This window comes from Cynocephalus volans, chromosome 11, assembly GCF_027409185.1.
Source record: "Cynocephalus volans isolate mCynVol1 chromosome 11, mCynVol1.pri, whole genome shotgun sequence".
Taxonomy (NCBI): Eukaryota; Metazoa; Chordata; class Mammalia; order Dermoptera; family Cynocephalidae; genus Cynocephalus; species Cynocephalus volans.
The window spans coordinates 77,371,771-77,398,507 of NC_084470.1; the positions used below are offsets into that span (position 1 = coordinate 77,371,771).

General features: G+C 38.3%; 1 protein-coding gene across 5 annotated transcripts in view; it reads right to left on the reverse strand.

Moving 5' to 3' along the window:
* Nucleotides 1–1,206: 1,206 nt before the first annotated feature.
* The window catches only part of EOGT (EGF domain specific O-linked N-acetylglucosamine transferase), a 29,472-nt gene continuing 3,941 nt past the window's right edge, over nt 1,207–26,737 (reverse strand). For 3 of the 5 annotated variants that reach the window (XM_063114220.1, XM_063114218.1, XM_063114219.1), the window contains exons 5-19: nt 25,727–25,827; nt 24,909–25,017; nt 22,135–22,229; nt 21,650–21,754; nt 19,277–19,383; nt 16,812–16,915; nt 11,557–11,649; nt 11,144–11,215; nt 10,912–10,998; nt 10,328–10,396; nt 6,070–6,131; nt 5,929–5,973; nt 3,630–3,749; nt 2,067–2,169; nt 1,207–1,489 (exon numbers count right to left, since the gene is read on the reverse strand). In XM_063114220.1, coding sequence (XP_062970290.1) covers nt 1,343–1,489; nt 2,067–2,169; nt 3,630–3,749; nt 5,929–5,973; nt 6,070–6,131; nt 10,328–10,396; nt 10,912–10,998; nt 11,144–11,215; nt 11,557–11,649; nt 16,812–16,915; nt 19,277–19,383; nt 21,650–21,754; nt 22,135–22,229; nt 24,909–25,017; nt 25,727–25,827 — 1,419 coding nt within the window. In that variant the 3' untranslated portion in view covers nt 1,207–1,342. The remainder of the gene's footprint in view (nt 1,490–2,066; nt 2,170–3,629; nt 3,750–5,928; nt 5,974–6,069; nt 6,132–10,327; nt 10,397–10,911; nt 10,999–11,143; nt 11,216–11,556; nt 11,650–16,811; nt 16,916–19,276; nt 19,384–21,649; nt 21,755–22,134; nt 22,230–24,908; nt 25,018–25,726; nt 25,828–26,737) is intronic. The other 2 variants (XM_063114221.1, XM_063114222.1) reach the window with 2 other exon arrangements.

Genomic DNA, 26,737 nt, shown 5'->3' on the forward strand with positions numbered 1-26,737 from the left:
TCTAAAGTATCGGATATAAATATTTTGGTTTGTAGGTCACTTCTCCGTTGCATATTCTTTTTTTTTAACAACTCTAAAATGTAATGAAAACGTCTTTAGCTCTGCTGTAATTTGCTCACTCCCTACATCGAAAAAATAGAACTAGTCTTTAGACTACTCAAGTGTTAGTAAAATGTAAACCTCACATTTTGCAATAAAATAAACCCATGTTTTCTAACTACTAAATTGAAAGTTCATAAACAGTAGGAAAGAATCCCATTCAAAGAGTGGGACTACATTTCAGGTATTCTTTTTAATCAATGGCACTTTCTTATGGCTTTTCATTTGATTGGATAATTCACGTGTCTTTAATTTTTTTGTTTTTTGCATTTTTCTTTTAATACGGAAAAATTCTCTTTACGTGTTTAATTTGAAGTTTGTAAAATTAAAGACTGGAATATTTTCATGCTAATAGAGGTAGGTGCATACACACAGGTAGGTATATGCAGTTACAAATACTTGCATAATGCAAACCACTATTTTACATATAAATTCAATTTAATGCTCTCCACAGCTAAGAAGGAATCAGTGGAAACCAGCTAGAAGGTATGTAAAACAGTCCTACAGAATGTTCAAATTTGTTCTTACCACATGTAGTTGTTACATTTTGGGAAAATGTTATTTGAACATGAAATACGAGGGTACTTCAAAAAACTCATAGGAAAATAGAATTAAAAGATAATACAAATCCTTCCTTGAACTTTTTTAAGTGCCCTGGTGTGGGAATATAAATTAATATAGAAGCATGATTTATGCAGGTTCTTCATGCATATAACCTGGAGCTGACTAAACACTGATGTGTAACATGGTTGTACAGTTTGGCACTGAGAATCACAACTGCTTGTATGTGTGTATGTTCTGTGTGTGTGTTCCTGTCCTACCACAAACAGTGTTATAAGCATATTATGGCAAATAAACAAGCAGTTGTGAATTTACCCAAATACATGATAAAGAAGTTGGAACACTCCGGAATTACAATCACATGATATTCTACAAAAACATTTACAAATTCCAAAGCTGAGAAAGTTGAAAACTTTGGTTTTCGTATGAAGTGAGCTCAAGTGCCCAATCTTTGAACTATAAAAAGTAAAGTTTTCAGTGCAAAAATAGTATCACTATTGATAAATAGCAATGACACAAAAAATCACATGAAACAATTAAAGACTATAAAACACATAATGATATCCTAAATGTATAAAAAAGGTAATTTGAGGCTAGAAAATAGTAGGTTGTTTTATGATTTAATTGTGAGTCTGGGTGTTGGAGTGTTTGAACACTCTTATTGCAAACAGACTCAACACATTTATAGCTCATCACGCATCTTCTTAAATGGCCACTTCGGGTGTTGCAAGATGTGGTCTGCAGCCTGAAGGACAAGGTACATAAATTCTTCCACATCGAAAGAGTAATTGGTAAACTTCGGATGCTCCCCCAGAGTTGGGTGGTGGCCCTGTAAAAACAAACCAAAACACAAATCTGTAAGTCATTGAAGGCAAGGTTTTCTCTATAAGAAGAAAAGTATTTTACTTTTGCTAAGGCAACTATTTTAATTTATACCCTACATCAGAAGTTAGCAAACTTTCTCTGTAAGAGACCAGATAATAAAAATTTTCAGCTCTGCCAACCATATGGTCTTGATTATAGTTACTCAACTCTGCCACTGAAGGACACAAGCAGCCACAGACAACACACAAACAGATAAATGTGACTGTTCCCAATAAAACTTTATTTACAAAAACAAGTGATGGGTCAGATTTGCCCCACCGGGCTGTAATGTGCTGATCCCTGCTATATATAACCTAATAGAGCTTTTGAGGACCAAAGTTCACAAAGCTGCCTTAACAACATTAAAGATATGGAATGATTAACTTCTCTTTTTCTCCAATTTGTAAATATAACATACAACAACTCACTATTCCAAAAAAGAACAGTTTATTTTTAAAGTTCAGTGATCATTTTCATATCAATAACTAGACACTTTAAATCAAATAAAAATGAAACAAGGTGGGTTTGTGATTGAGCTTTACCTTATCTTGAGGAAAGACTTTGTTCTGCCTTCGCCAGGTGATGTAGTGGACACCTCTGAGCCTGGCCAAGTCCAGGTAACAGCGTTCATCTTCACAGTTGTACCTAAGGACACACAGTGTCATAGCATGAGACTTTTGTCCTGGCTTTTGGGCCAATCAACTCTGTGGGGGAAAAAAAACACCTCCCAAATTTGTTCTTGCAAAAGGTTTTATAAACAGTAAACAAGTTTGAGAAAAACCATTTTAAAAATATTCTCAGAAATAAATGACCTTACCTTTTAAAAACCAGAAGAGGATCAAGAAATGGAGGATACTGATCTTATTCAATAGGGACTACTGCCTATGAACTGGATAACATCTCCTCACACCCCTGTTTTTACACATATGGTGGACTGAGGGTAAGTAACACTGCCAAGGTCGTGTAGCTAGTTAGTAAAGAACCAAACATTGAACCCAGGTCTATTGAACTCCAAGGCCTGAGCTTTCTCCGTGCCATTTCTCTTCTCCCTTCCTCTCCCTTTTTCCCATCCTTCCCTCTCTCTCTCTGTGAGAAATGAATTGAGATAGAATTCACAATTACCCAGCTATTTCTCTAACATACATATTTTTTAAATGTCTTGCAGGGCATTGGAAGTTCATGACAAGTTTCTTCCTAAATAGTCTCCTATTTAAATACTGAGTCAAGTCATTTTTTTAAATGAAGCCATAAAATCCAGATATTTAGACACAAAAGGGGGAATGAGGTAAGAGTAATTATATTAGTGTTTCAAGAACTAAAGATGGGGCATGGGCACTGGCCAGTTAGCTCATTTGGCAGAGCATGGTGCTGGTAACACCAAGACATGAAGGTCACTGGTTTGGTTCCCCATACTGGCCAGCTGGCCCCCCCCCAAAAAAAGATGGGGCATGGTGTCAGGAGTAAAATTCTTAAAGTAGGGAAAGCCACATCTCTATAACTAACCACCAAGTTAGGAGAGCCCTGAGCAAATCATTTACAACAGAGGGCCTCAGATTCCCTGTGTATAGAGTCAGCTAGCATGAGATGAAATGGCTGGCTTGTGTTTTGGAGCTGTGTTGTGCACGAGACATGCACGTTCTCTTTTGTTGTTTGTGGGGTTTTTTGGCAGCTGGCCACACGTTGTCTTTCAACACAGTAATCATACTGATTGCAGGGAGATGCTCACAGTTTAAAGGCTTGTGATTGGGAGCTCTGTTGTGCATGAGAGTTACAGGTTCCCTTTTAACACAATAATTATACTGATTGCGGGGTGACTCTCACAGTTTGAGAGGCACGCAGGAATGAACCCAAAGTAAGGAAACCACAGATTCACGGCTTCCGTATTGTGCTGGGGGTGGAGGGAGTCTTTGCTTACTAAGTGCGATGGCAGTCTGAAGACTACATTTTTAGCTTTAGGTCTTTTTTCTTCTTTCCAGATGCCTATATGATGTAATTTCTCTGTAACAATTAAATATTAAGCCTTTTGATGCTCAGAATGAAAAGTCTCAGCAGGCATAAAAAGCATTGTTAGCGGTCTCACTGTAAAATTGCCCCCAAGCACTTACAGTTCAAATACAGCAGCCCAGTCTGGAAGGAAAAGTAAATGAGTAAGACCAGCTCCATGCATTCCAATAAATATGTCAGTGTTGTGTGTGATCCTTAGTTGATCTAAAAACCCAAGTTCTCTGTGAACATATAGAATAACACCAGAGAGATGGAGAGAAGAGAGAAGTATTGAGTTAGCTCATGATTCATGGTAACAATATTTATACAAGTGTATTTCCTGATTTAAATTACATTCCACTTTTACACTTCTTTTTGCAATTTCAAGTTCACTCTAATAATTATTAACTTAATTTCTTAATAAGTTAACAATTTCCTAAGTAAGCTCACCTAATCTTTTTAGATTTAAGTACATTTATTTTTAAAGCAAACTTTAATAGCTGTCTTAAGTGGAAAACCAGTAACACATGGCATCAACAAAACTTTAAAAATAGATATAATCAAACTAAAAAGTTATCATTCAAATCTAGGTAGATATCACTGCAAGACAAAGCTCTGAGCCTGAGGCCTGCACTCTCCATGAAAAAGAGAAATTAGCAAGTGTTAGAGAAATGTTATGACATACTAGCACCAAACTAAACCCTACTTCCTTAAACTAATAAAAGGATTTCTTTTAAAAGAAAATAAATTTCTCCTTGTGCGGTTTGAGTTATTCAGTGCCATCTGGCTACACCTAAAATGATCGCAGACACTACCAAGGTCTTTTCCTGTCTTTGCAACAGACTGATCCAAAATTTTATGCACATTAGGACTGTTAAAATGTTCTTTAAATCCAAGACACTGACCGATGTGCGAACTCAGTCAAAAATCTGTCCCCCAAAAAGTTCATTGAAGTAAGGCTAGGAAGAAATGCTGGAGTAAGGGTGACACTCTGAATACACATAGCGGAATGAGATCTTCCAGTCCTACTTTACCCAAAGTAAAGAAAAATAAATGATCAAGATTATTTTGGATCTGAGAATAAAAGGTGAATTCTTTTTTACATCAGATAACAACAAAACCCCTCATAGGAAAGGGAAGACAAGCACTCTGTGTATGTGTCTCACTCCAGGAACACGTGCCTCAGTTTCTCCAGGAATGTGGACTGAAGATGATGGAAGGATGGCCATTCGACCAGGTGAATATCACCCTGAAGTTACTAGGTGTGAGAACCGCCTGTGTATCAGCACTCACAAATCCCCATGCTAACATGTTACTAACATTTCCCTCAGACTGGCAACATATGAATTTACTGTCATTCTTGCTCCAGCTGGGAAACTCCTGCATATCCTTAAAAGCCAGTCAATGATTCAGCCTCAGAGGTGCCCTCCCCAGTGCTTTCAGGCTTATGCTGGGGCCCCACGTTGGCTCACACATTCTTCAGGTGGCAGTAGGGGTAGTCACCACAGCACAGTACAATTCGTAAAACAGAAATAGCTTTGCCATCCCCAGAGGATTGTTGACAGTGTCAGACAAGATAAAGCAAGGGAAACATAATAGTAAGTCTCAATAGTTGGTAGCTGTTCTTATGACTGCTCTTTATCTGCATTCAAGTGTCTGAGGTCCTCAAGACAAGAGCCACCCCATCCTCCATAGCTGGATTCCTACTGCTAAGCCTGGCGACCAGCTCACAGTAAGTCCCCAAGAAGGATTCATTGTACAAATGAACTAATGTATCCGGAATGAGGTTCAAATCTCTCACACTTACTTCTCTGCAATAGTGTATCTATATCAGATACACACACACTGGGATACGTATACTTTTTTTTTTTTTTTTAAACATAGAAAGAAACCGTTCATAGTGTTAAATTTGGAAAACAGCTCTGTGATTGTGGGTGGGCAAGGGGCAAAGACAGAAGTTTTCACTTTTCCTTTTGATCTTTTCTATACTGCTTGACTTTTTCAACCCGGAACATGCACTACTTTTACAGAATTATTGTTCTTAAGTGAACAGGAATTACCTAGACAGTAAGCAATAGGCATGTTCTCTCTTTCTAGGCCTTTTACTTGTTTCAGAATTTTAAAAAAAAACAAAATTTTATAAGATTTTTAAAAATCTTATATTATTCTATGACACTCAAATTATTCCCATAGAAATCATTTCAGGTCAGAAGTGGAAACTTGGCAGCCAGCAAGACAAATTAGACGTATAACATTTTTTAAAATTTAGTACTAGTTGCCAACTTTTAAGAATTCAAATATTTCAAATGAAATTCTGGATTCATCACTTCTCTCACTTTCTCATTGAAAAATGAGATGCTGTCACAACATCGGGCCCCAGAATGCTGAAGAGCAACTGCCCCCCATACCCGGGGCACTCACCTGCCCATTAGATTAACTGATGGTGTCCACCTGTCCCTTCTGGGTCTACAAGAGCCAAGAGCTCCCATTGAGAAAATTCCCCATTAACTCATCCAAGCAAAAGATGGTCCAAGCGTCTGCCTGAGAGTGGCTGTTACTTACTTATACTTGTAATCGACAATCTGGACTTCAAATGTAGATACTGTTTTCAGTGCATTTACGAGCTGGGGGAAAAAACAGAAATATTTAGAATTTCTTTTCCTTCCTTCTCTGCTGTTTTATTTTCTTTTGAGTCCTAAAATTTCTGATTTTTTTGCATATAAGATTTTTCAGATATTAAATATCCTTTAGGTCTACTGTTTTGAGTCTTAATTTGGTTCAAATCCAGCCTCCACCCCTTGAACACATTACTCTGCCTCCCTAAAATTCCAACACACTGGATTGTTAGGAGGCTGAAAGGAGAAAAGTCATGGGAGCAAAGTCTCAGCACAGAAGCACACTAAGTTTTACTGTTATTATTACCATTTGCTAGTTTTTTCCTTCAACTTTCAACACATATTTGTTGGGCACTTACTAAGCTCCAGACATTATGTGAAGAGTTTTCTTCCCATCCATTATTTCTTTTCAGACAAACCACTAGTGCTTTGGACCCCATCCTCCCCAATACTAAAGTCTTGGCAGAAAAACATTTTCAATATTTCTATGTAGAGAAACTATTATTCTCCTTGCAAACAGAAAGTAACAAAGCATGATTAATCTATTATCAAAAACAGAGTCATGGTTCTCTGTGTCCTTCACAATCAGGCCATCTGAACCCAACACCATGGATCACCCATTCAGAAATGTCTGCACTTGTACCATGTGGCCTTATAGCACACACTGGACTGCAACAACAACAGCAACGATAACAAACATCATTCATTGTGCACTTAAATTGTGCTGGCATTTCTAAGTGTTTTAGGTTTACTTCACTTAATCCTCATAAAAATCATACCAAGTAAGCATTATTATTATGCCTGCTTTATAAATGAGACAACAGAGGCTTAGAGAAGTTAAATAACTTTCCCAGGATCTCCCAGCTTGCAAATGTAGAGCCAAAATTAAATCTAGGTCTTCTGACCCCCAAAACCTGTTTTCTTAACCAGTGTATCCTACTTTCCTGCTTACAGAAAGCAACAGGCAGTGACCACACACAGAGCCAGAAAATAGAACTGTCTCTCTCTAGACAGCTCCTGGACTCCCATATATACACTGCTTATATCAAAGAGTTGAAAGTGTGAGGATAGAAGATTAGAATTTCCTCTTCCAGGAAAGAATTAATCAGATGGCATGAGCCTTGGTCTTTTAAAGAGATGTGCCTACATAAAAGGGATTGTGTGCTCTCATAGTGCTCTCATGGCATGTGCACTGTTTTACATGATATCTAGTCACTCCAAAAAGGTGGCCATATCTCTTTCAACATGACTGTTCAAACCCTGAAGTTGGGCAGGATTCCACAAACCATCATTTAATTAGGGCATCTGGGTTTTATTATCTATTCACTAACCAAGGTATAGTTAAAAGCACTTTCTTCCCTGCCCAGTAGCTGCCTTTTCAAGGGATGTCCAATCTTTAGGGGAAAAGCAGCCAAGTTGGGTGCTCATTGGCTTGGAGTTGGGAACTGAATTACCAAATCCCATCTTTGGCCAACATCATTTGGAAGATCTGTATATGACTGTATCTGAAAACTCATGGCAGCTCCGGAGCACATACTGGTACTATGCCTTTCTACTGGATTTCTTTCCAGTGGCTGCCCCAGCCTGATGATCTGGGGACAGAGGTAGGATCAGTCTCCTGTGATTGCTGTTAAGAGCAATAGCACACTCTGGGTAAGAAAAGTCTCACACCCAGACTACCTTGGCTCACACCCCTATTTCTTTACTCCTAACTGGGTGACCACAGGCTGTTTTTGAACCTGTAAACCTCAGATCCCTTGTCTAGAACAGAGGATGGTTAATACTTACCTCCTGGGTTTGCTGGGAGACTTGGGGCAAAAAATGCATGGCGGCACACAGCGCTATGCTTGGCACATAACTGGCACTCAGTGTGTGCTACCTACACCAAAATATACTATTGACCTTTCAGCTATTGAGGCTTCCCATCTATCTACCCCAACATTGCACTATTTAATACATTTCTATTTCTAGATCTTTAAAAACACACACACTGCTCATTTCTTCCACACACATAGCTTACAATCAGTGCCTCATTACACCATATGTTCATGTCCTCCATAACCCATATGGGTCTTGGGAAGAGATGCTAACTACATAATTTTGATCAGCCTCTTAGACATTCAAATTAATCTGCATAAAATATTCTACCCATTAAAACCCTTCCCTCTTATTAAGTTTTTTCCATTTTAATTCCACTTAACTGCTCAAGCTTAAAAACCTAGGTGTTACACTTGATACTTGATCCCTTTCCTGGCCCTACCTAATGTGATACTGTACATTCCAAAAGTAAGTATCATAGGTCCTATCTCCACAATATATTTTGAATCCATTTATTTTGTCATCTCTACTGTCATCAACTTTATCCAAACTCTCACCCCTGGGCCACAGTAACAGCTCTCATCAATCTCCCTGCTCCTTTTCTTGTAGCCACAGTGATTTAAATATAAATAATAAGTCAGTTCACGTCTCTCTCCATGTATTCATTTTCTATTTGCTGCTGTAAAAAGTTACCACCAACGCAGCAGCTTAAAACAATACAGTTTATCCTCTTAGAGTTCTGTAGGATCGAAGTCCCACACAGGTCTCATGGGGCTCCCAGCAAGGTGTTGGCAGGGTTGTGTTCCTCCTGCAGGCTCTGGGGGAGAACCTGCTCCCTTGCCGTCTCCGACTCCCAGAAGCCACCTGCCTTCTGTGGTTCAAGGCCCCTTTCTCCATCTCAAAGTCAGCAACAGTGCATCTCTCTGGCCCTGTTCCCTTCATCACAGCTCCTTCTTTGACTCTCTTTCCTGCCTCCCTCTCTCACTTTTAAGGAAATGATGAACTGAGACCTGATCAGTGAGAAGAATCCAGCTAAGAAAAGAGCTCTGCAGGCAGAAGCAAAGGTCTGGTGGATGGACTTCAAGGCCCATTTGTGATTACATTGAGCCCGCGTGGATAATCCAGGGTAATCTCCCTATTTTAAGGCCAGCCTATTAGCGACCTTAATTCCATCTGTAATTAATTTCCCTTTGCCATGTAACCTAACCTGTTCACAGATTCCAGGGATTAGTATATGGACATCCTTTGAGGGGAGGAGGGGACATTATTCTGCCTACCATACCCTGCTTAAAACTTCACAGTGGCTTCTCCTCATACTGGAATAAAATCCATCTCCTCACCAAAGTCTAGGAGGTTGACATGATCTGTGACCTCCCCACACCATGCCCGACTTCTCTGAGGTCTTCTGACATCATCCCACCTCTCTTGCGATGCTACAGCCATACTGGTGTTCTCTCCATTACCATAACACATAAAGCTCAGTCCACAAGAGGACATTTACCTCTGTATGGAGGCTCTTTCCCTGGCTGGATTCTTCTCTAATTATGTGTCAGTCCAAGCAGCACCTTCAGACACCCTGCCTTACTGCCTTCCCTCTTCCATCCACATCCCCAGCCCCTATCCCATCACCTGATTTATTTCCTTCATAGCACTTATCCCTATCTGAAATCACCTACTTATTGACTTCCTTACTTATTTCTTGTCTGTCTCTCCTCTCTAGAGTGCAAGCTCCATCAGGGCAGGGACCTTGCCTGTCCTTATTCTATCTCTAGGGCCTAGGCCATGGCCTGGCACATAGCAGGTGCTCAATACACTTTTGTGGAATAAATATTACTACTGCAAGGATATCTTCAGGCCATGATACTGTAGGTAGGGGCCTTGCATGGTGACCTCATTGAGGTTAAATATAATTTATGAGTTGGTAGGTCTAAGATGTGAACCATTTCTAGGGCACACAGTTGTGAAAGAGGATGGAGACCCGCAACTTAATCTGCTATCAGATGCCACAGGATTGCCACACACCATCAACCACCTCCCAGAGATGTTCTTGCATGCTTGCTGCTAGTTTGTGTAGAGGGCAAATGTTTAGCAATCTATTGCAGTAGAATAGTCTACTACAGTAAAGGCAGGACTCAGGCTTTCTTTGTCTCTGTTTCCACTCTGATTTGGTATAGATGAATGTTTACAATAAGGCAAAGCTACTTTGGGCTTGGTGACTTCCACTAGAAATTCAAATCCAATAAATGAACTGGGCATTGGCTATTAAACTTTTCTAAAAACTAATAGTTTCAAATCAATGCTCTTAATGCAATGTGAAAAAATAAATTACATTAGTCATAAGAAGGTAAATTCAATATGATGATATTCAATGCATACCAAAAACCAACCTCATTTTGGTTTAGTATTTTCCGGTATTCTGTGCTCCGTGCTAGAATGGTGACTCGGATTTTTCCATCCTGTAATCAAAATAAAAAGGCAAAACAATACTGTCTATGCTTGGACAGATGAACGAACGTCTGAACCTAAAATGTGATTTTCACAAAGAGATGAAACTCAGAAAGGATGCATTTACAGAACTATTATTTTTTAGCCTGATTCCTTCACTGTTCTCTCAGGGAATAAAAATGTTTCCACTTTAGCCACAAAAGATGAAGCCAGTTCATTATACTGCTGTTTGGTTGGTTGCTTGGGTGGACTTTTTGGCAGGGATTGTGTGGGCTAGATGGGATATTGGGAGAGGTAGGGAGAAATAGACAAAGAAAGAGTTAAGAAAAAGGAGAAAAAAGCACACTCCTGCAAAGTTTATCTTTCATAGATTGTTGACACCTGATTTCATATGACTCCAGGTCAGAAAACATTAACAAAGAAAACACGGTCTTCTAATTACTTCTTTTCTGCAAAGGTGGTATTGATTTCTATTAGGGTTAAAAATCCAGCCCACTTCAGAACCCATAATATGTCTATTACTTACCTTGGGTCCCTCTTGGGTGATGTTTAGTCTGTGTAGTACATGCTGGGAAAATGCCCTGAATAATCCAGTATTTTGACAGCCAGATATCTAAAATAAAAACACAAGTTCATATTATAATGAAAACTTCTGCATTGCAATTTAAGATGCTCTCAAGTTATCTATAAATGTTACTTAACATCTATCAAGAGTAAAGTCTATAAATATGAATGTTAACAGTAGAAAACATGCTTACCAGAGGGGTATTATAGAACAGCCCATATCTCATGCGGGGGAGTAATGAAAAAATAGCTTCTTTAAAACATACCTAAGAATGAAGATATTTTAAAAGATAAGAGATAGTTTGCACCATTCACACCAAAATAGCACTTATAATTTTGGAAAATAAAGTTTAATTTATCTCCATTTTGCATTAAATTTGTTTGAGTATCAAACTATTTCATTCAAAGAAAATAAAGTTCATATTTTTTAGAAAAGTTATAGAAAAAAGTGTTTAAAAGCTACATGGTTAATAACAATGAGGATTCTAGTTACAACAAAAGAAACTAAATCAGAAATCAATGGTAATAGCTAACAGAAATTCTTATTAAATATTTTATGATTGCACATGACAGTTATTTACAGACGTTTTAGTAAAGTTTCCAGTACCCTTTTGGAATCATAAGTTTTCAGATGAATAATGTCATAATCAGTAAATGCTTTCCATGTGTCAGAGAATAGGTCACCATATCCGTAAGAGCTCTGAGGGTGGAAATAAAATAAGTTAGGGCAATAAAAGGACACAACATGGCTTTTTAAAGATGCAACAAAATATCTGAATTCTCTTGTGAGTGGTAAAAATGAATGCTCCTAAACAAGCTCATAAAATCCATATAAGAAAAATGGGTCTTCATCTTGGGCCTGAGCAAGTGCCTAATTTGATGAAATAACATCAGAAATCATCATCACAATTTATACTCTTAGCCTGTTAACTGTGCTTTGTGTTTTCACCCTAGCCCTTCTTATTCTCACATCTTTGAAACTGTAGTTGTTATGGTTTTTTCCTGTGAATTTTCTTTCCAAATCACAGATACACACAACACATGCACATGTCGCCATTTGTACGTGTCCTGATGTGCTCAGTGAGCCAAAACCATCAGGGCAAACAGAATATGCTTTGGAAAGAAACTTCAGAGCAAGAAAATGGCTTGAAAGTTTTCACATTAAAAATACAGACGCTCCTTGCCTTATGAATGGGATATGTCCTGATAAATCCATCATAAATTGAAAATATCATAGGTTGAATATACATCTGATAAATCCATCATAAATTGAAAATATCATAGGTTGAATATACATCTAATACCCTGAAAAACCCACTGTAAAGTCAAAAATCATAAGTCGAACCATCACAAGTCAGAAACCACCTCTGTATGTAACTCTATGAAATGTTCTCCTTATTAACTAATGAATAACATATGATAATTCCCCATTGACATTGATAATGTTAATAATAATATTATATTATAATAATAACAATATAAAGTAATAATAATAGCATCTTGAATACTTCCTATGTTCCAGGCACTGTCCTGAGCACTTGACATGATTAACTCATTAAAACATCCCACAAATCTAAAGCACTAGGGAATAAATATCATTACCCCTCCTTTACAGATGCGGTAAACGAAACACAAATGTAAGTCATTTGCCTAAATTGTAGAGCTGGTGAGTTACAGGGCTGGGATTAAACCCAGTCTGTGGTTCTAGACTTCATGCTTGTAAACGCCACATGACATTTGCCACTCAGCAAGAACTGGTTCTTCACAGTATAGTTACCAAATGAATTTCCTTTCTGAAAGTAGAAGTGAATTATGAGCTCCCTCAGCTAAAGGAGGGAGATCAATTAATTTTCAAATCGTATAACTTAGGTAGAAAAATTCAGCCAACAGAAATAAGAAAAATGTATTGTAGGATTACATTCAAGGTCTACAGTTGATTATATATTATTTTCATTATGTTCATGTCTTTGTATCTTTATAGCATTCTTATTTCAGCTTTTGAAAATTTTATGGTGCACATATCACAGTTATCTCAAAGTTATTTCAACTGTTATATGTGGTGATTAAAAAAATTCCTTCCTTCGATGTTTTTCCAATGCCCTTCTAATAAAGGCCCTTCTCTACACCATCTAAAATAAAATGTGCCTGTTCTGTCTCAAGAATAAAGGGTAATTAAAAGAAGTGATTCTAGACAGTTTATTGAGATAAAATACTTCAGATAAAACAAGATACCTTTGAAAGGAAATTTTAATAATAAAATATAGTAGTCCTGACTGATCCCTTCTCAGGGAAATCATGCATTATTCAATAATAACCACCTCTAGAAGCTTCTTTTCCACATCCTACAAATTCAAATTATCTGCGATGGGGGAAGGAGGGGTTTCTTCCTACTCTCATGTTGAAGAATATCTGTATACACAGGAGGAAATTTTTGTCATCATGAAGAATATGAAATTTTGGGGATATTGGGATATTCTTCAAGATGACAAAAATTTCCTCCTGTGTATGTCACAAGTTTAAACATGCACATAACCTAGGACATAGAAATTCCACATAGGACTCTACCCTACAGAAATGCTAGAGTGAATGTGTAAAGATATAGGTATATGGAAAGAAGGTTTACTGCAGCCTTTTAGTAAATAACAAAGAACTGGAAAAAAACTAAATGTGATTAGGGCGGGGGTAAAAAATACATGCACTGATGCACTGAATTTCCAAAACACGCACTGAATAGAATAGCATATAACTGCTGAAAAGGGATAACCCTAAATGTACTGAGTTGAAAAGCTGTCCATGATATAATACTAAGGTAGCAGTATAAGAGAGAGAGTATATTTTCTATAAGGATATAAACATATCCTTACACAAATTTTGTATACACACACACACACACACACACGTCCTCATACAAATCCTTACATAAATTTTGTATAAGGACATATTTACATTTATTAAAAATAAACAGTCTTGCAAGCAACTTAGACACATTAACTGCAAATACCCTTGGGGTAAAATGGAATTGGAGAAGAGAAAGATTTTTCAAACTTTATGTACTTCTGTGTTTTTTGAACTCACTATAATCAGGTATTACTTTCATAATTAAAAAATAATAAAGCTTTCCTACTTCTTAGCACAAGAAAATGTGGAAAGCTTGCAGTAATCTCCCCCTTTATTCACTATATTTAATGAGAGTAACCCTGCTGTGCCCAGAAAGGAAGGTGGTGGCCTTGCCCCTCCCACCAATGATGCCACATGCCTAAAGAAAGTGGCTGAGCTTTGCAAGGAGAGGGAAGGCCCAAAAGGCTTTCTTGTGGGGATGGTTTGTAAAATGTCACCAAGATCTGAACTGCAGCTACAGCCACCTGCTACCTCTTCCCCTGGGCAAACTGCTCATCCGAGGCCTTAGAACTGACTCTGTGACAACACTGTCCACTGTGGGGGGTTCGCATCACAGTCACCCTGCGCATCACAGTGTTGCTTAGTTGGAGGCCTTACCAACAAAACAGAAAAAGCAACCACACAACCCTGTAGCACTATCCCTTATAATCTTTGGTGGCCCTGACGTCTGGAGCAGCCTGGCAGAGTTGCCTGCCCTGAGAACCTGACTAACTAGCAAAGGCCTCTTTGACCAAGAATGCAGGGTTAAGATGGATCCCCAGGGAACAGCAAAGGAGAGAGGTTAACACCATGGTGGTGACATCCATCCTGCTTGTCCATGCCAGAGCCGAGGTCAGACGGCCCTAACACCACATGCCCATAAGCTGAGTAACCTGGGGTCTTCAGGGTGGCCATGCATCCTATTCCAACCCAGTAGGCACAGAGGAGCAGAGGGTTGTAGAAGCTGGCTCAGTTTAATTTTGCCCACTTGAGAAAGATGTGGGAAATCATGCAACAGGGTACAAGGAAGCTTCTGGAAAAGTGTCTGGGAAACTTTCTGTCCACTGAATAGTTTCTTCAGAGGACTACTGTAAGGTGATAAAGCACTGCGGTTTCCAAGCACAGGTCTGGTGTCAGTTCCTAGCTCCACCTCTTGCTGACTGTGTTATCTTAGAACATTCACCTGCTGCTCAAGCCTCAGTTTGCTGTCTGTAAAATAAGCTCATAAAAACCCTAGTCCAGGTGGGGTTGTGAGCATTAAATGAGATAACATCGGGTATGATGGAAAAAAAAAAAAAAAGAAAAACAAACCTGAGTTAATTATCAGGGCTTCTGATAGCTGTGATTGTGTTCTAGAAGTACTTATACAGAAAGATGAAAAGAAAGGGACTGTTTTTCCTTTGCTCACAGAAACATTTCCAAGAAATGACACTGTGGTGACAGCACAATTGGAACATGAGAGGGGAATTAAATGCATGCAAAGAAGGAAACCAAAAGAAAGCACTGACATGCCAAGGATTCTAGAACCAGTTCTCATCAGACTTCCAATCAAACCAAAGGTCTAGGGAGCAACGATAAAGGAAACCTTTTCACCCAGCTCCTCCGCAAGCCTCGTACCTGTGAAAAAAGGCTCAGCAAAAACTACCTCCCTTTCTGCATGAGAATGTGACCCTCGGTTATCCGGCTAGCTCCACTCTCTCTAGAAATGAAGATGGCATGTCAGCTATATTTCTAGGCAGCACTGCTTCTGATGTAAAAAGACTCCTGATGTATAAATTGCATCTGTACTGGGAAAGCCCTGTTTAGGCTTCCCTGAGTACATGACTCTTGGAACTGGGCATGTCTTGTGGGGACCTTGGGGGCTTTGCCAATGCAGTTGTTCTAGGAGATTTTAGCCCCTGGGGGACATGAGGCTCACAGGCCAACGCTGTTCCTGCCTCAGGTGGATCTTTTCTCCTTGCACCTGAGCTGTGCTGGGTGAGCTGCTAGGACTCCCCATGGAAGAAATGCCTGTTGCTGCCCTGCCAGCAAGCTGCAGTTGCCTACATATCATCCTGGATAGATTCACACCAAGACGGGGATATAAGTGCCTTGTGAGTCACAATGTTTAACTGAACCTTAGAGGATCCCTGGCTGGGTGTTCCAACTTCCCAGCTGAGGCAAACTCTCTTGTGTACTCTACAAACCACTTGTTCTCCTTAACACTGACATTGTCAGAGTTAACAATCAGAGCACATGTACCGTGTGCCAGGCATTGTGCTGTTTGCACACTATATGGTTCATCCTCCAATGACACTGTGGTGGGTACACTAATTATCCCATTGGACAGTTGAGGATACTGGGGCACGTCTTGGGGTTGTCTTGGCAGATGCAGGGGCCAGATATGGCAAGAAGCAGGGAAAAGACAGGTAAAGAAAAAGAAGAAGAAAAAAGACTGCACTAAAAATAAGTAAATTACAGGTACAATTTATAGTATGGATTTATGTCCATGCCTAAGACCTCCTGTACAGTGGGCTGAAACACACAGCACTAATTGACACAAGCAAGTAGTAATGGGGAAGGTGATATTAAGCAAAGGCAGACAGTAAATACAAGAGGATAAACTCAAAACAGAGTCAAGCTCTTGCAAAGTGGCTTGTAGAGACTAGGTGAGTGTGAGTCTCCATATATATGTCTCAGAGGAACACTGAGCCAAAGACATGTACCCAAAGGGAAAAACTACCCACCTACCCAAAGGGACAAAGAAATCTTCAACAACTCATTCTAAAGCTCAAAGAACAATGGTACAACACATACACATGTATCTGCTTATATGTATACATACACGTCAATGCACATATATAGACATATTTACAACTCATTTGCATATGTATGGATGTATGCATGTACAGGTGTGCATATTTAAATGTATGTGTCTTAGAAAATTTTGATTCCCAAGAGCAGAGTCCCACACAGTGCTGAAGCAGAGAGCACATTTTTACTTACAGTGTCCCACATCACGATGTACACATCTGTACTGAATGAATTATTAACGTGCTGAGTAATATACAGATTGATAAAATCACAGAAGTGGTGATACATGTTAACACCTAGTGTCAGAAAAAAGAAATCTATGTTAATTAAACCCAAAAAACACATGACTAAACAATTTTTATTCTACTCCATCCATTTACAGTTTTATGGACTTTTAGTTGAAATAAATAGAGGAAAAAACAAGAGTTTTTTCCAAACATGAAATGATCTATAAACAGGCAGTCCTCAATTTACAGAGTGATTGGATTCAAAACTTCACTTTAAAATTGGTTATTTAGAAATCTGGAGTGAATTTTCCCATATATGCCGAGTAACAAATGATCATTAAGTTCCCAGAATAAAACAACATAGGTATGTTTAACTCAAAACAGGGTAGAAATATAGGGCCATGAAGACTAATCATTATTTCTTCTATCATTTATTTTTAAAAACAATTAAGTAACACACCTGTTCATTATGGAGGTACTAGCAATAATGGCAACTATTAACATTTTGGTAGTTTTCTTTTTTTGTCTCTTGTTCCCTATTTAATCACTATTTATAATATTCTTCATGGGAAAATATTAACCATCTATCGTTTAAAAGTGGTGAATGTCTCATGTTCTACTTGAAAGAGCATGAACTCCAGAGTGAGAAGAATTGAATTCCAGCTCAGTCTCTCATGAACCACATTCTGAGATAAGTTTGTAAAGTCCCAAAGCTGTAGCTTCTCTACTGGAAATGGGAAATAGTTATACCTACGTGTCAGCTTTATCATGAGAAATCCGAAGATAATGTTTATTAAAGTGTCCATTCCAGTGCCTGGCACACAGTGACACCTTAATGAAGACTGGGTTCCCCTAGGCCAGATAGAGCAGAGGGGACTGCAGATGCTATTTGTAAGGTCCTGCACCAGTCATTAAGAAGCAGAACATGTACCCTCTTGACTTATGTATGCAGGACCCAGTACTCAACCTGTAACATTCTGACGCCATTCCCACAGTGAATAATAACATTTGCATGCCAGAAAAAAAAAAGAGTAAGAAATACTCAGTTATTTTCAGCCTGGTATCTTAGATAAATGTTTGGAAGGGCTAATTTTTTCACCCAGAAGAAATCTTGGCAAAGAGCATATTTGCAAATTAAGAAGTAAAACAAAGTTCTATTAGAATCCGTCTTTTCCCCAGGTTAGCCATACAGCACACATTAGCTCCCCCACGTATCATTTAGCAAGTTCCTAATAGTTATTGAGGAATGTGGCATGCATAAAGTAGTGCTTGGTGCTCCATGGATTTATAAACAAGGGAGAAAACATAGGCTCTGTCCTCGAGAAATGTGTCCCTCATGAGTCTTGTCTGCAGAACACTCATTTTCCCTAGGTAAGAGTTAATACAAAAAGGAAAACTGGATGACAGCGTAAGTTAGAAGAAAAAGTAGAGTTATGAATATTAGGGGAAAATGGCACCCTAGCCTATTATTTCCAATTTACATACTCTGTTGCATAAGTAGCTGCACAAATTTAACAGCTCACACCATTCACCTCATTTATGGGCAGAACACAGTGTTTTCTTTGCCCCTTTTAAATTTGCATATTTAAAAACTGAATCAGAACCTTGAAAAGAGCATTTTTACTTGCTCTGATTTTAAAAACCTAAACTTGTTTGATTTCTGAAGCTAGTACTTTGTAACATAAGAATGATGACTTCGGGAGCCAGAGCACATTAAAACTATGATCAATAAATTATAGTAATTCTGAAATATCCGTGACAGAGAACTCTCTATATTTAACTGAAAGCCCTGCCTCTCATGAATTTTGATATTTTGACACAGCATAATAATCTCCATTGCTTGTGATGAGAGAGATAATATAGTGCGATCTATGTTTCTCCTCTCCAGGGCAATGAGTTCACAAAGTTAAAGCTATGTTTGCAAGTGGAGAGTTAGAGGCCATAGGCCTAAATGGAAAATACGGTTTTTCCAGGAATATACTGCAGTGTTAACATCAGAAGAATTTTAAGTTCACTTAGTCATGGAAACAATATTAGAAAGTTTGCTAAGAAAGGTCATAGACATTTCCTTCCCACCCACATTACACGTATAGCTTTTAATTTTAAAAAATTTTTAATGAAACACAATCTCAGTCAAGTGATTAGAGAAACCAGATGGGGTAAATTTAGTTACAAAAGGTATATATATGCCTTCTCTCATCTTTTCATTTTGATGGAGTCACTTCATATAAATGTGAAGCTTTTTTCTAAAATACCATAAAATCATGAGAAGTTCAAACTAGTTCTTCAGAGAACAAAACAAAAAACAAATCCAGTTTTTCATACTGCTTCCAAAAAATTCATAGAAAATTACTACATATATATATCAAAAAAAAAGGAATAAAGCCTCATTAACAAATGTATGAATAACAGCCCAAATTAACTTCTCACCTGCATCTAATTTCATAAAATACGTTGGTTTTTCAATAACAATGTCACATTTAGCATCTTCTATTGGTCTGAAGTTGAGCTGCGTATAGCTTTGTAGCTCAGCAAACCTGGAATTATGAATTGGTTTACAATTTCAAAGTGATTCTCTCAAATTTTCTATTGCAACACTGTAACTTAGGATCTGTTCGTTAGGCAGATTTATTTCTTGTGTGTAGAGGGACTCCTATGGAGATGTGCAACTTCTCAAACTTACTGACATTTATATAATTTGATATCAATTTTAATGGTCAGACAAGAAACAAAAATGATTTTAAAATTCAATCTAATGTGCAAGATAGTTAAATTGGAAACTTACCACACAAAGAAGAAATTTATACATTGGGTTGGCTAAATAATCTCTTAGTAAAGTGGGAAGATTCAAAAAGATTTCCTAATGAGGCTCAAAAGACACAATGGACCAGAGAAATGCTTTTGGTAGACCTTTTGGATTCTAAGAAAGATGGCATTCCAGGAATTATTTAGTGTCTCAGAAAGACAGCAGACCACTAAGCCACCCAGAAGGGAAAGTCTGTTTCTCAGAAAACATTTTTGGAAGTCATGTGGCACAACTTTCTTCCAAATAAAAGACAATCACTAGCACATAACAAGAGATATTTAGAGTTAACATGAAGATCATCTGTAACTCTTCATCCTTGAGATCATATCTCATATAAAATACATACCAAATAGTTACTTTTAAAACACAATGCCAAAATATCACAGGGGTTTCAAAAATACACCTACAAATTCTTTAATACTTCTCCCTGTGAGGTTAATTCCCCCTTCATGACCTCAGGAGGTGGAAATTAATTCTCTCCTCTTGAGTATGGGCTGGACTTAGCGACTCATTTCTAACAGAGAACACAGCAGAAATAACAGTATGTCACTTGTGAGAGTAGGTGATGTAAACACTACAGCTTCCGTCTTGGGCATGTACTCTTTCTTAGACCACGTGCTCCTGAGGAAGCCGGCTGCCCTCCTGTGAGTAGCACTAGGAAGAGGCCTGTGTGGTAAATAGCCAGGGAGGAACTGACACCTTCAACAGCCTTTGTGAGCTTAGCAGATTCTCCAGGCCCAGTGGAGCCCGAGGATGGCTACAGCCCTGGCCAGCAGCCTGACCACAGCCTCATGAAAGACCCAGCTAAGCTCCTTCCAAATCCTGACCATCAGAAGCAGTATGAGGTAATAAATGTTTGTCATTTTAAGCTAGGGTATATTTTTGGAACAATATGTTACATGGCAATAAATAACTAATGAAATTATATTCTAGGGAACTACCATGTGGAATCAGATATCAAAATGTACTAGGAATCAAAAATGCCCACTAGAAAATAGGAACTACCTACTGTAAAATCTATTAAGTCACACAACAGACTATTGCAGATCATGAAATGCCATGCAAGTATATGGTAGGTTGTTATTCTGAAGTGTTTGCTAAGCCTGAATGTTCGACCTCAAAAATTAACATCAACACCATATACGAGTGACCAGTGTGATTATAGAGGAGTAGCGTAAGAGTTTCCTTGCGATGATGCAACAGTTCTGTATCCTGACTGTGGTGGTTACACGCATGAACCTAGACATGTGATATAAATTTTATAGAATTATACATTTTTAAAAAATGAGTGGATGTAAACACTTTGGTGAAACCCATGTGTTTAGTTAATAATACTGTTCCAATGTCAATTTCCTGGTTTTGATCACTGCGCTATGGTTCTATGAGATATTATCTTTAGAGGAAGCTGGAGTAATAGTACAATGGGAACTCGCTGTCCTATTTTAAAATTTATATGAGTCTAAAATTATTTTAAAATAAAAAAATTTTTAAGTTCAAAAAGCTGATCAATGGTGTTAAAAGAGATAGCATTTACCTGTAGAAAGAAGGATGAGAGTGGGCCCTGGGAGGGGGCCTGGAGTGCTGATGGTGTTTTATTTTTGACCAGGGTAAGAGTTACATGGGTGGGTTCACTTTTTCATAATCTAAACTCTGCACTTCTCTGTATGCCTGTTGTATACTTCAGTATGCTTTTTTAAAAATGCATTTCCCAAAACATATATAGCAATTATGAGTTAAAAAAATTCATTTTTCAGCTGCTTTTTTTTCTTTCATTAGCTAATAGTAAGTAGTATATCATACTTCCTAATATTTTATAAACACATATTTAATTCAGATATAACTGAGGGACTCACTCTGTTGCCATCACTCCCCAGAAACTCATGGCAAATTATCTACAAATGAGGTAACATTTTCCACTTGAGGGTTCCCAACAAAATCTGCAAGTGCCAAAAATAAAGGCAAGTATTTTAGAAACAGGAGTTAAAAAAAAATCTTACCAAGACTGCAGAGGACTTTTGCGCTGACCTTCAGACATCAACGTACGAATATCAAGTTTACAGTGTCCTCCAATTTCCCCACTCTGGAAAAAATCTTCCTTAAATCTAGTGTATTACAAAAAATTAAGTTGAAAACAAAAAAAGAAAAGAAAAAGAAAAAAAATTGAGTTCAGAAAATTTTTTCATGATTCAAGCAAGAGGTTGTACCTGAGTGTGGATTAACAATTTCCAAAATCAAATTTTCAATTAGAATTTAACTATTTATAATAGAAAATTTCAAATGTATGCAAAAGCAGCAGAATTGTACATGGAACCTAATGTATCCGTGGCCCGATGTGATCAACTTGTGGCCAATCTGTGTCATCCACCCTGCACCCATTCCCCAACTCCTCCCCCATATTATTATGGAGCAAATCCAAGACAAGTCCCTGCTCTGAAAGTATTTCAGAATTTCTATTAGATTTCAACATCAACCCCTCAAGTACCTGTCATGATTTCTCTTGATGTTTCTTAAATCAAGGTAGAGATTGGTTGCTCGGCAATACTGAAGATAACGGGAACATACCAGACTTGAGTCACTCTGAAATAAAGTTCATAAAAGAGAAAAATAACGAGTATTAACATCACGAGGACTCACCCAGACTTGCTAGACAAGCTGACAGCATATATGCCCTCAGGTTCAAACCACACAATACAATGAGGAAAGTTTTCCAAAGACCGCATCTGTTTAAGCATTTTCCCACCTTTCCCAGCAGACCTTGGCCTAGTATACTTTTGCCAGTTTCCATACTTTGAAGAATTCCTAAGTGTTCTACTTGTATCACCTTAAATTTTTTTTTTTTTTTTTTTTTTTTTTTGGTCTTTTTCGTGACCGGCACTCAGCCAGTGAGTGCACCGGCCATTCCTATATAGGATCCGAACCCGCGGCGGGAAGCGCCGCCCTCTCCCGAGTGCGCCACGGGCTCGGCCCTGTATCACCTTCAATTTTAAAGCCCATATTGGCCAGCAGCCCAAAAAGAAAGGAAAAGAAATAGTTTTGGGCTGGCTGGTTAGCTCATTTGGGAGAATATGGTGCTGAGAACACCAAGGTCAGGGGTTTGGATCCTTTTGCTGGCCAGCCACCAAAAAAAGAAATCTTTAAATCCAAGAGCTGTATATGTGGTTCAGCTCAGTATCCTTGAAAAACAAACAAACAAAAAGCACTCAGAATCATCACTACCCCCACAGCTATGTGAAAAAGCATTTTTCAAAGAGGAGCCAAAAGAAACAAGGAAGAATTCACATGTGAAAGAGATGTTAAAATGGAAGGCAGGAAAGGCAGTTTTAATAAGAGGTACTTTCTGCAAACTGTAAAACTTGTGGGAGACTCAGTCCCAACAGCAACATGACAGCAATATTTTCTAAATAATTGAATAAAGGAGTTTCAGAGTCAACTACCAGAGCCTGTTTCCATTTCAACCAATCTGATTTGTGCTGAAAGAGGAAGAGCTTCAACAATGTTTATCTGCTCTAGATTTTATTTATAGATTTCAGTGTTATTTTATTATTTTTCTCAAAACTTCCAATGAACATGGGGCTTTAATCTTGATCTGCATGGCATTTTGGAATCTGTAGTTGGTAAAAAAAAAAAAAAAATTGCTATGGACTGAATGTTTGTGTTCTTGCAAAAGTCATATATTAAAATCCTAATCCCCAAGGTGATAGTATTAAGACGTGGGGCCTTTGGGAGGTGATTAGCTCATGAGGGTTGAGCCCCCATGAATGAAATTAGTGCCCTTATTAAAGAGACCCCAAAGAATTTTTTTCACCCTCTTTCTATCATGTGAGGATACAATGAGAAGTAGTTGTCTGCAACCTGCAAGAGGGCCCTCACCAGAACCCAACCATGCTGGCACTCTGATCTCAGACTTCCAGCCTCCAGAATTCTCAGAAATAAGTTTCTGTTGTTTATAAGCCACCCAGTCTATGGTATTTTGTTATGGCATCCCGAACAACTAAGACAGGGAATCATATCTGTTAGTACAAAACATATCCAGAAAATCTTAGCAAGGAAAGCATTCTACAAACCACCTTGAAAGAGGTGTGCAAGGCAGGGTTGTGGCTCTTCCGTGACCCCTTCCACAGGAACAGCTAGGTAAAGTGTGCAAGGTAAAATGGACCATCTGTTGAAGGCACCTGCAACAGTGCAGGTTAATGCCATGCCTCCCATCTTTGGGCCTCATTCACTTGAAAGAATGCTAAAAGTTCTACCCTCCAAAAGCACTATAGAGCAGATATTCAGTTTTCTAATGCAAGTGAATTATTATTATTTTTTTTAGATTCCCAGATTGCCTGAGATGTCAGAGACTTGGGGTTCAGGATCATTGAGTTAGAGAATAGTGCACCTTAATCGTTAAGTGCTTGCAGCTCTATGAACCTTTTAAAAATAACACTGAGCCCTTTGCTGGGAGCCAGGCCCCACACTGAGCAGTTTTATATGCAGAACCTCATTTCATCTTTACCATAGGCTATGAAATTGGCATGGCTTTAAGGTAAAGGAAATTCAAACACAGAAGGGTTGAGTACCCTGTCCAAGAGTCAGGATTTAAGCCCCGTAGTTGAGAGCCTGTTCCTGTAGCTGCTACCCAAAACTGCCTTTTGACAATGTGTTTGTCTTACCCACTGAGGGGCAGTGTGGTGTGGTTGAAAGGACACTAAAAAATGTCTGCATTTTAATTCTAGATGTAGCATTTTACAGGGTAGCTGTGTGGTCTTGGAGAAGTTGCTTAACTTCTCCAAGGGCCCTGTTTTCTGCTCAGGGAAAGCGGCATCAGTAGCATGTGCTCTGCCTGTCTGCTCCGATGCTTGTGAGAATCAAACTAGACAACATATAGGAAAGCTTTTTGCAAACTGTAAAGTGCTCAGCAAACATAGAGCAGTATGGTGGGGGTATATCATCTGTTCCAAACTACCTGAGAAGGAATTTGTAAAGATGAAATTTATCAATTTCTCTTTTTTAGCAAAAGGGTGGGGGGGCGTTCTGAACCTAAAAATATTTTAACTGCCTCAATATATGACTAACCGATATACACATGAAAAGGAGGACAGGGTGTCCAAAGGGAACAGGACAATCTATTTTGGGAAGTTAAATACAATTCTAAGTGACCGTGAGAGATTCCTTTCACGGTGCCATCTATCTTGTTTTTACATTACAATATAAATAATAAAATAAGTAATACAAATAAATGAGCTCCTTTACTAAGCCGCTACACACACACACCGTCTCCTTAGGCTGGCAGAGCACATGTATCTCCTCTAGCCGCTCTTGGGCGTATCCGAAGTCAGCTTGTTTCCAGAATATGTCCTCAGCTGACTCAAGAGTGTCCGTCCTATTTGCAAAAAAAAGGTTCCATAAGTTTTTTTTCTTTTTTCTGGACCTTGTATTCTCTTCCTACAAGTTAAATTGCTAGAAATCTGTCATTACTTTAATTTTTTAAGTAGTTTACTCATAATTGTTCCAAAGTTATCCCATGCTACATGAAGTTAGTAAATAAGTTATGCACAGACTTACTCCCTTATAATAAAAACACACAACAGGCAGAGCTGGCTGGTTAGAACATGGTGTTGATAACACCAAGGTCAAGGGTTCAGATTCCCATACATCCAGCCACCAAAAAAATAAAATAAAATAAAACACACAACAGAATGTATGAAGTTAGTATCATCTGAACTGAAAACAATGAACTTAATTACTATATTTTCTTTCTCCATTAACCTTGCATGTATTGGAAGTACTAATTAAACTTAACTCTCTCCAGCAGAATCAAGAGGAAATTCGCTTATCTTCTTTAGCAAACACAGGAGGGAAATATTTTCTATGGTCCATACAGTTTTCTCCCTCTAGCAGAGCAAATGACAAATATTCCTATCCCACTGTGAGATAGTCAAGTTGAATTCATGACTGTATAAGCAAATTAATATGTAAAGGAATTACTACCTAAAACCAAAAGAATCTAGCTAGGAATTAGGGTATTAACATACACTTCAGAGAACAAAGAAGACTTAAAGGGGAGGAAGTTATTCCATGTAGAAACTTACCAACCCATGTCAACGTAGGTGCAAACAGGGTAACCAAACCTGAACTTTGGTTTGCAAGATTTCTCATAACCCCAGCAGTACTTGAGATTTTCTAAGTGTTTCTAGAACACAAAATATGTACATTTAGACTGGTCTCCCTTCTGACATTTAGAAAGGACTCTAGATTTTTCCATTAACAAATCAAATCTTAATAGAACTTTCATATTTACATTTTACAATATGTATTCATGTAATAAAAATAACTAGAGTAAATTCTAAGAATAGCAGTCTCAAGGTTCTTAACGATTATCCTTAGTCACCACCCCCACCATGTGTGTCTTCTAGCCAAAAGTCTAGGCTCTACCTAGACTACCAAAGACCACTTGAATTAGAATTTCTTGAAGTAGCTTAAGAAACTGCCTGTCTCAGTGAGTAAAGTGATTGTAAAATCAGCCCTTAAAAAGATATATAAATTAGAATTTCTGTTATCAAAAGAATCACAATTAAATTGAATGGATTGGCAACTTTACTCATCAATCAAGATCACCAGAGACCCCACAAGACGTGGACAATTCTGCAGTGCTTAGGGGTCACAGCTGCCGCCGCTGGCCAGGGAGCTTAGAATGCTGTCCTGCAAGCCCCTGGAGCAATGCTGTTCTGACTCCCAGGTCTGTTTTTCCCTATCCCTCTGGTGCCAGCACCATGGGAAAGGAAGTGTCTCACAATGCTCAGCTTTGATCTCTAAGGCCCTGTGAGATGTCTTAATGGGCTCCTATTTGAGGCCTTTCCAACTCCTCTAAAACAGAAGGAAGACCACAGTAATAGTCTTAATTATGTGGAGACAGAGGCTAAGGTGTTATTACTGAAATTAAGTGCTAAGAGATACTACTAAGTGCAGTTTAAGAAAGAAGAGGTGTGAAATTCTGTAGTTACTTTTAACAAGATGTTCTTCTCTGCATAAAATCTAATTTGATTCATTTACAGAGCATATAAATAGTATTGGCTGCCTATTTATTTAGTAGTGGTTTAGAT